This window comes from Pongo pygmaeus, chromosome 18, assembly GCF_028885625.2.
Source record: "Pongo pygmaeus isolate AG05252 chromosome 18, NHGRI_mPonPyg2-v2.0_pri, whole genome shotgun sequence".
Taxonomy (NCBI): domain Eukaryota; kingdom Metazoa; phylum Chordata; class Mammalia; order Primates; family Hominidae; genus Pongo; species Pongo pygmaeus.
The window spans coordinates 76486803-76497341 of NC_072391.2; the positions used below are offsets into that span (position 1 = coordinate 76486803).

A 10539-nucleotide genomic window follows, 5' to 3' on the forward strand; every position below is an offset into this window, starting at 1 on the left:
CCACAGCCATCAAGCCCCCATCACAGACATTGTCCCCAGTGTCACCTGGGGAATGACACTCTTCACTCGTCATGGGAGAGGCAACCGAAAAGGAGCCTGAGGTTTTTCTACCCTTATGAACCTGTTTCTAGCAAAGAAATATTTTTCCTTGTGGCAAGAGATCAATATCCAAACACATTGTCCACGTCTAATTTGTTAGGGCGGGCATGTTCTCTTCTGGAGGGCTAAGAGTTGGAATGGGATCTAAATGGATTCTCCAGAACACCTTCTCACACTTTTAAAGCCTAAAAACAAATATTTGCTTTCCTGATCATCTTCACTGTTTCTTTTTGGGAAATTGAGTGCATTCCTCTTCTATAATAAAGGTTAAGAAGAGCCTGTGAGTTAGCAAAACTCCCAAAGGCTTATGAAGAAAGTTACATTTCAATACCTGCAGGAAGTATTTGCATGTATCTAAGGCTGGATTGTTGAAGGCCTTTGTGGGAGTCGGTTGTCAGGGATTTGTAGGAATGACTTTGTTAGGAATCAGTGGAGGAGGGGGAGTAAGAGGGATGGATCAGTATTTTCTCTGCAAACCTGATGAAACACGTCGGAGCCCGCACCTACGTGCGTGGGAACTGATAAGATGGAGGCGGTGTCCATTTCACTTGTTTGGGATGTCGGTGCTTTGAAAAAATTATATCATTAAAGTGTAGGTTCCTTAGTTCTGCAAATCTGGCACCTGGAGATGGCATTTTGAATCGGACGACCTTTTTAGTAAGGGTCACTTGCTGTTGGATCATCCAAGGGGGTGCTGAGTCTTCATTTTTGTTCATCCAAATGGATATCATTTCACTTTAGCTCCATGACTAAATCAATGGAAACAAAAATCTCCTTTTAACATTTCTTGGGTGAACACACGACAGCCCCCACATTTCATTTTAGGCCATGTTAGGGCATCACCTCCTGGCCAGACATGGCCTGGCTGAGGAGGCGGCAGAGCAGGCAGAGAGGCGTAGGAAGCCAGAGCCCCGTGGAAGACATAGATGAGGAAATGGGTCACGTGCAAATATTTGTGTCATATATTTGGGGAGCAGGTTTCATGTGCCAACGGACACGGAGTCTGAAGTCACTCACTCTGTGTGATTATCTGTGTGGCTTTTGACGAGTTGCTTTTGATCTCTGATACCAAGTAGGCTTCTCTCTAAATGGGAATACTAACTGTCCCTGGCTCATAGAGCTGTGTGAGGGTTAGGCGACAATGCTTACAAAACTGTCCGCGCAGAGCCTGGCAAATCGTAACCTCTCAATAAACGCTAGTCATTGATGCCACTTGAATAGTCCTCATTGGCTACAACTCACTGAAAAAGCCGGGCAGTTTGCAGGGCTGAGGCCTTTGGAGTAGACATCTCTGTTCTCGTCTGCTGCTTCCCATCATTTTGGTGGCAGTTGGCGTGTTCGTTGGTTAGCACTTATTCCAAATTGAATTGTATAATTTCATTATAGAAGTATCACTGTGGGAGAAGAGGGTGACTTACTGGTGTGGTCACCTAGCCAGGGAGGCCTATGAGCCTCATTCCTGTATAGGCTGCATTACTTTATGAACAAATGCAATTTGTGGCAAATGTGTCCCCTAAAAGATTGCTCTTGGACAGTGAGTAGGGAACAAGTGGCCTTTTGGAGCAGTTTGCTTTCATTTGTGTTTCCAATCAGAGATTGAAGCCGTAATTGTTTGTGAGGAATGGCTGTATCCCAAGCGCTGAGGTATCTGGAGATGACCTCTGCACTGTTCTGGGAGAGTGCTTATAGACTCTCCTGGGGGAGTGTTACTGGGAGACAGGGAAAGACAGGGTGTGTAGACCGCCATCCATTCCACCCGTGACATGAGGGCTCACCCCCTCATCTCCACCACAGCAGCTCTCTGATAAATGATTCTGTTCCTAGTGGTGTATTCACAGAGTCACTGGATAAGGTGGCTGGCTTTGCATTTGAGAAGAAGTATTTGCTTTGCCCAACAGACAGCAGATGAGTAACAATGGACGTAGACAGGGTTTGAAGAGATGCATGTCTTTCCTTTTAGCCAAACCTGCTCACTTCAGATCACCTCTTTGTCCGGGGACTTTAGTCATGGAAACACTGCTGTCTTCAAAAGGGCTGTTCTCCTTCCCTGCCCTTGGTGTTCCAAGCCTAATCTAACTTCCAGGGTGCGTTCCTTTCGTAGCTCTACTTTTTGCATAAATGGATTAATTCAGCATTTGCTGTGCAATGTCCCTGTAAGAAAGCAATCTTAGAACATCTACTCTCGCAATCATTGAATATATAGATATGCCATGATAGTGTCTATTTTTTATATATGTCATAGTTAAGTCTACTTTAAGACAGAAATCTAGTCTTTCTTTTAAATAAGCATGCATTTTAAAATAGAAAAACCTGAAAGCAAAACATTGTGTAACATGTGTCCCTGTGAGTATTATATTAGAGTACCTACGTTGCATTACAAATATCAATATGTGGGTGTTTTTTTTTCTTTACCATATATTGTTTATCAGAAACCTCTGTACCCTTTCCTTTAAAGGAGTCAATATTCATTTGTATTCTGTGCTGACAACTATAAATTGATGGCTAGCAGTTATCAAATGAATGTTGATGAAAAGCAGCTACTTAACATTTTCATCCCAACACAGAGTTTTGGAAGGGTGGATAATTTAGATCTGAGGGCCTCAACTATAAATAAACAGCAACTGCTTTCTAAATCCCACCTTTCTGTAGTTGAAGATTGTGCTGCAAATCTGACAAATGATTTTTGAAGGAGAATGATGAATCCTTATTACCAAGATACTCTTAACTTAATCCCAAACAAGAGTCCTGGGTAATTTTACATACACTATCAAGATTGATTGCACAGTTCTCCTCTGGCAGCTCACAAATGTTTGACTAGATCGGAAATGGCATTCGGGCATGATTAAAGATTCTACTGGGCTTCCCAGAAATTCTCAGTCCTGTGTCGTCAACACCCTAACTCATTGCCATTGCTGCGGGATAGAGACACCTCCCCCATTTCCCATGATTAGCAACCATATACAATCTACAGGCTTCTGATAAATGATACTCAAAAAAAAATTATTTAGGGGAACCCATAGCTCCAGCCAGTGTTTGTATATCAAAGTATTATTATTTTATCACAATGGATCAGTAAGCATTGATGACAACTGGCAAGGCATTGCTTCAGATATTTTATAATGGAGTTGTTAACATTATTTCCTTTAGATGGCTCTTTCATCTTCTCTGCATTATGAACTGATGTCCCAAAAAGTGGTATGAAACTCATCTGATGGTGATTAAAGTGCTCTTTAATTTTTTTTTTTTTTAATCAGTTTAAGAATGCTTTCTCTTGTATTGGCAGTATCGGCTTGTTTACTATTGAGATTTCACTAATGTGGCTCCGTCTCATTCTGATGATATGCAGGCCGAAAAGCTGATGAGCCAAAAATGAGAACTTGTTACTAAACTGTCATCACATCTGATCATATTAAGATGTCACTCAGAGGTTGCCATTGGTATGGCTGAAAAGAGGATTCTCCAAGAGACCAAAGGGGTGGTGCGCGTGGGACCAACAAGATATTGTTGCTGCTTAATTGTCCAGCAAGGGAGGAAAGTAGAGTGAGTACCCATGAGCACCAAGCATGAATCTGAGAAGGAGAATTTGCCAAAGGTGGACGATTGGTTTTTGGAGTAGAGAAGGTTGTCTTTGCTTTCGAGTGCTCCTCCTGTGTACTGTGTTCTACAAAGCCAGAGCCACTTGTGATGGAATTTAGATGGTAAATCACCCCAAGCCTAGTGGCAAAGGAATGAAAGCCATCTCCTGATAAACAGTTAGGATTTTCAAAAAGATATGGCTCTCAGCATTGTAGTCAAATGTAGGTTGGCATGAAATGAAGCCATTTGTAATTGCCTTCAGATTCCATGGAAGGAAAAGGTAGGTCCGCAGCTCCCACATCAATGGCATTCTGAATCAATGGGACTGCAGAATTTCTTAGCAAAAATACCATTCCAATAATGCAAGAGTGCAACATGATATCATTACAGTAGGTCATAGTGGCAAAATATTTTATCAGATTAGGAAGAATTCTGCTTTTTGCTTTCCCAAGTAGACTGCTTTGGTCTTTCCTCACACTTGGCAGAACAGTGAAAGGCCAGTCTGTCATGACGTTTGAATGCTGAATAGTATAACCTTCGTGGCATAGAGGGCGGGAGGCTGGACTTGAAATGAGTGAGCTGGATTCTCCCACCACTCGGGAGTTAATGGCAAGTCACTTGGCCACTCTGGTGGTTTTGGCAGCTGCAAAGTAAAATGAAAATCTATGACAGATATCTGGAAGTTGATACAAAACACCATCTCCATCAGAACTCTAAGATTCCAGGCCAAAATAATACTTGGCTTGAGTTAGCTGGATGAGCATCTCAATTCTCCAAGTTTGTCTTTAGAGGCACTGCTGCTTCCCTTTTCCCCACACGGAATGCAGAAGAGCCAGATAAACCACTTGAAGTTGTTTAGATAAATGTGCCAGGTGCTAAGCTCAGGGTTATTAGGAATAATAATTCAGTGAAAGGAAATTTGGATGACATGAACTCATTTCCATTAGACTTGAGCCACACAAATCGATGGGAAAAGAAACAGCTGAATCCAGGATAATATCTGGCTATTTGGAATGGGTGTGATAATGGAGGGAGATTGGGGAGGTAACAAACCAGTTACTATTAAGTTCAAGTCATGTCAGTTATTCAAATTCAGGACCAATGGGACTTGTCCAGTATCATCAAGCAGCCAGTTATTATCAAAACCCAAGTCTTTGTCTCACTCACGGTCCACACCCCGCCCAGAGTCATATCACTTGACTGCATTTGACCATTCAGTTTTCAGACCAACTCAAATGTTACTAGATATCCTGACACTGAAGAAGCTAAAACCAAACAACAACAACAAACCCAAGTCTGCCTTATGGCACATTCTTCACATCCTAACACCTTCCTTGGGACCCTAGTTCTCAGAATAGACCTGACTCTCCCAGGGATCCTAGAATGCAAGCATAGTGATTGATTGCAAACCAGACCATTTGAGGGAAACTCCTCCAGTAAGCACCCTACATGGTCACAATGTAAACCCTGCAGGGGCAGAAAAATGATAAGCTTTGGGTCGGGTCGGAAAGCCATTTCCCCCACAATCAAAGTTCCTTACTGTTTTCCTAGTTGGGGGCAAGCTTATCTTCAGTTACCTTTTCCGGTCCTCTCTTGCAACCCCTCTCCCTATCAGCTGAAAATTAGTGGATGCAGCTAGGGCTCTGAAACACATAAATAATCATAAGATGCCAGATAAACTGTATTGGTTTTAAATTAGAGACGTGCCGACCATGTCTCCCTCTGAACAGCAGCCTATTATTTTTAATTATGGCTTGCAAAGCAAAGTGATTTCTTGCCCTCTTTAGAGCATCCCTGACAGTATTCTGTCAGTTTGGATGATATGATGCCCCATCAGTGCACACGTCCCTAGCCACAGCCCCAACTGTTACTCAAAAGGTGAATGAAAGTGATCAATTGCACTCTTTGCAACTTACATTTTGAAGTGGGCTGGGAGGAAATGTACCCCCTTACCCATGGACCCATTGTAAATCTGGGTCAAATATGACACTTAGAAAAAGGTTTTCATGGGATCTGGCTGAATTAATAAATGTGTTATGTGTTTGTGCTAGGTATGAATGTATGGTGAGGAGTGTGTGTGTGTGCATTAAATGTTTTAACACAACATTGCCAACCCTTCCCCTAGCAGCACTGTGGGCAAAGCATAAAGGGATGATCTGGCAGCAGCCCCACGGGTTTTCTACCTGATGGACCATAATTAAGAGTGGTTGGTTTGTCAGATAGAAGGTTCTACAAATGATTTGGTATCGAATTACATTGAACATGGAGAAGTCGAGGGGTTGGATGAATTTGTTCTTGCACGTTCAGAAGGATACCATCATCTTTTTCTCTGCGTGGAAGAGGCGCCTGCCACGACGTATTGATATGTGTATTTATTTTCCAAGCCTGTTCCTATATGAGGTGTCAAAAGTCACACCAGCTTTACAAGCGGAGTTTATGAACTCATTTTTCCAGGATAGTCACATTATACTTTTTTACAGTCATGTGCTTTCAGCCCAGTACCCGTTGCTATGCCAAGATCCAGCTGAAACTGAACCAGGTGGGGGAGGCCTGCTAATAATGCCCAGGCAGTCAAAATGACGTCATCTCATCACTCCTTTTCTTAAAACTTTTTTTGTCTTTCTTCTTGGATTTCCAGCAACAGGGAGCTGCCACCACCGTGTACTGTGCTGCTGCCCCAGAACTGGAGGGTCTGGGAGGGATGTATTTCAACAACTGCTGCCGCTGCATGCCCTCGCCAGAAGCTCAGAGCGAAGAGACGGCCCGGACCCTGTGGGCGCTCAGTGAGAGGCTGATCCAAGAACGGCTTGGCAGCCAGTCCGGCTAAGTGGAGCTCAGAGCGGATGGGCACACACACCCGCCCTGTGTGTGTCCCCTCACGCAAGTGCCAGGGCTGGGCCCCTTCCAAATGTCCCTCCAACACAGATCCGCAAGAGTAAAGGAAATAAGAGCGGTCACAACAGAGTGAAAAATGTTAAGTACCAATGGGAAGCAGGGAATTCCTGGGGTAAATGATCACTTTTCTGGGGCTGAGCTAGGCATAGGTCTCTTTGCTTTCTGGTGGTGGCCTGTTTGTTTGAAAGTAAAAACCTGGTTGGTGTGTAGGTTCCGTATCTCCCTGGAGAAGCACCAGCAATTGTCTTTCTTTTACTGTTATAGAATAGCCTGAGGTCCCCTCGTCCCATCCAGCCACCACCACGGCCACCACTGCAGCCAGGGGCTGGCTTTCTCCTACTTAGGGAAGAAAAAGCAAGTGTTCACTGCTCCTTGCTGCATTGATCCAGGAGATAATTGTTTCATTCATCCTGACCAAGCCTGAGCCAGCTTGGCAACTGCTGGGGAGACAAATCTCAGAACCTTGTCCCAGCCAGTGAGGATGAGACGGAGTAGAATACGCAGAACTACCAGGTGGCAGAGTACTTGTCATAGACTCCTTCTTCTAATGCTATACAAAAAATTCTTTAGAGATTACAACAAATTTTTCAAATCATTCCTTAGATACCTTGAAAGGCAGGAAGGGAAGCGTGTATACTTAAGAATACACAGGATATTTTGGGGGGCAGAGAATAAAAAGTTAGTTAATCCCTTTGTCTGTCAGTCACAGTCTCAGTTCTCTTGCTTTCACGGTCTGCTTAAACCTCCTGCTGTGCCTCCCATCCTATGCTTAATAAAAGAACATGCTTGAATATCATCACCTGAAGTTTGTATTGTTTCTTTAAATGTTTCTTTCAGTTTTTTTGTTTTTGTTTTTTTTTTTTTAGAAAAGAAATCTAGAGGAAAAATAAAGCGCTTCTCGTAGACCCCAGGAAAACACGATTCTTGTTTCTTCTCTGAGTTTGTGTTGTGTTTTGTTTTTGTGCTTTGTGGCTGTCCGTGGGCCAAGTTGTCTGTCTCACGCGGTTAGCATGCCAGCATATTTTCTGTTAAAGAAAGAAAAAGGAAAAATGACTATTGTTTCATTTCACCTTAAGATGTTTTGTTATTACTTACAGTGAGTTATTTTAGTCCTCAATGGTCTGCTCCCCTGTAATTAGAAGTACTTAGTGATTAGCGGGTATCTCTATGTTTGAGAATGGGAGCTGTGCAGAAGCTCTTCTCTGCGCATCCCATCTCATGGACACCATAGTTTCCAGCCTGTTCCAGCAAGCACATGAGAAAGTCCACTCTGGCAAGATGGAGAAAATGCTTTTGCTGAAATACCAGGAAGATGTGGAGGCAGGTGTGGAGGCTGGGTGTCACCGTTCCCCTTCCTGATAATGGCAGCTTCAGGGCAGACAATGTCATGAACTTCTGTGCCTCTGCATCTGTGGTGCACAGCAGTTGAACAAACACCATTGCTCTCCAGTGGCCCACAGCCTGGCCACATCCTCCCATCTGGCTATAGTCGCCCTTACGTAATCCTTATCCTTATTATCACAGGACCTTTAAAACTATGAATCAGATAATGTCACTTTTCAGACATTATCGTCATTTGCAAAAGCAGCCGTCAGAACTCCACTCTCAGAATCTACACCTGGAGGGGGTCACCCCTCCCATATGACCTCTGACTTTGGCCATGTGACTGGCCTTGGCCAATTTGGAAAGTGCTGTGCACTGGGGCTTGCCTTTCCTTGCTGCTCTTTGGAACCCTGCAACTTCCATCATAGGGAACGGCTCCTGGGCTAGCCTGCTGGATGATGAAAGACACATAGTCACTACCAGAACGGGCATCCAGCCGTTAGACATGTGAGTGAGGCCATCCCAGACTATCCAGCCCCAGCTGTGCCAATTCAGAGGAGAAGAAACTCCACATTTAACTCACAGCACTGAAAAAGATAGTAAAAGTTTGTTATTTTAAGCCACTAAGTTTCAGGATTACTTGTTACTCAGCAAAAGCTAACTGATACAGCTTCTCAGCTCACTAATTTTTTTCTACCCTACTTCTCTTATAATTTGGTCTCCAGCTACCTCTCTAATCTCAACTTCCAGCACTTTCTCCTTATCCACTAGAAGCCACTCTAGTCTTCCTGTGTTCCTCGAACATGCCAAGCACACTCCCAACCCAAGGGCTGCATATTTGCTGTTTCCTCTGCTGAAATGCTTTCCTTCCAGGAACCAGCATGCCTTTCTTCCTCACTGATTTTTAGTCTCTGCTCACGTTATCCCTGTCTTCATGGTGTCACCCCATTCTCATTCCCCTTCCCCTCTATTTTTTCTCCACAACACTTAATATTATTGTACACATTATGTGTCTATTTTTTTCTGTCTACCGGCTGTAAGAGAAACTCCATGAAATTTGTCTGTTTTCTTCACAACTTGGCCACAGTACCTTGAACTGCTCCTGTCACACAGCAAACTTAATAACCACTGAAAGAATGATTCTTGGTGACTAGGCTTTATGTTCATGAAAATGATTTACATCGTTGTGACAATGATCCTGAGCCACACACTGTGCTAAGCAGGCTACAACATTACCACTGTCTCCCGGGCTGCAGTGCAATGGCACGATCTCAGCTCACTGCAACCTCCGCCTCCTGAGTTCATGTGATCCTCCTGCCTCAGCCTACCAAATAGCTGGGATTACAGGTACACACCACCCCACCTGGTTAATTTTTCGTATTTTAAGTAGAGACAGGGTTTCACTATGTTGGCCAGGCTGGTCTCGAACTCCTGACCTTGTGATCCGCCCACCTCAGCCTCCTAAAGTGCTGGGATTACAGGTGTGAGCCACTGTGCCTGGCTTTTTTTTTTTTTTTTTTTTTTTTTGAGACAGAGTCTCACTCTGTTGCCCAGACTAGAGTGCAGTGGCGTGATCTCGGCTCACTGCAACCTCCGCCTCCCCGGTTCAAATGATTCTCCTGCCCCAGGCTTCAGAGTAGCTGGGATTAATGATGCCCACCACCACACCTGGCTAATCTTTGTATTTTTAGTCAAGATGGGTTTGACCATGTTGGCCAGGCTGGTTTCAAACTCCTGACCTCAGGTGATCCACCCACCTCAGCCTCCCAAAGTGCTGGGATTACAAGTGTGAGCCACCACGATCGGCCATTACATCTGATTTCTAATATGAGTACAGTCTTGCCAGTTCACCCCTTCTCCCCATTTTACTGATGAAAAAGCTGAGGCCAAGAAGTGTCATAATTTGCTGTTGTCCATACAGCTCATAAATTGATAGAGCTGCAGTTCACACCCAGGAGTGTTTGATTTCAAGGTCATGCAGACTGCCTGCACCAGTGCCACTGCTCCTTCCATAAGTTGAAAATATCCATTCTGGTAGGATGCACCATCTTTCTTCCTTTTAAATGGAGATGGGGTCTTGCTATGTTGACCAGGCTAGTCTGGAACTCCTGGCCTCAAGCAATCCTCCCATTACAGGCATGAACCACTGTGCCTGGCCATGGATGCACCATCTTAAGATCTTAGGCTGATCAGAGAGGTGACTTTATGGGTTTGACTCTAGCTATGCTTCAAGCAATTGGTGGAAGTGAAAGTTAAGCCAGGAGAAAGAAGACATTGGCGTATCATCAGCCAAGGTGCTGTGCAAAATGTCAAAGAGAACCAAGAGAGGACGTGCTGGCCCCCTGCCTCCTGACCCTGTCTAGGGCCTCTATGCTGACTTCCTCCTCCCTGGATCCTGCAGGGTTCACATCTGCAGGCTGACAAGATAAGGCCTGGGGGAACTTTGTAAGGGTAGATGAGGATTCTCCCAAATCAAGATTTCCAAGTCATACAGATCAAGTCTTCATACATTCATTCATTTAACAAACATACCAAGTGCTACGTCCTGGAAATTCAAGATTTAAGGTAAACCCCTCCACAGCCTCTGCTATAAAGGAATTTACATCGTGGGTCTGTAGGAGTCCTCACAAAGCACAAGGTCCTAAT

At 44.1% G+C, this 10539-nt stretch overlaps 1 protein-coding gene across 1 annotated transcript in view; it reads left to right on the top strand.

The window, feature by feature from the left end:
• Positions 1–7366, top strand: part of WWOX (WW domain containing oxidoreductase) — a 1116547-nt gene extending 1109181 nt beyond the window's left edge. The window contains exon 9 of the mRNA XM_054454382.2: positions 6314–7366. Within this exon, the coding sequence (XP_054310357.1) occupies positions 6314–6502 (189 nt within the window). The 3' untranslated portion in view covers positions 6503–7366. The remainder of the gene's footprint in view (positions 1–6313) is intronic.
• Positions 7367–10539: the final 3173 nt, after the last annotated feature.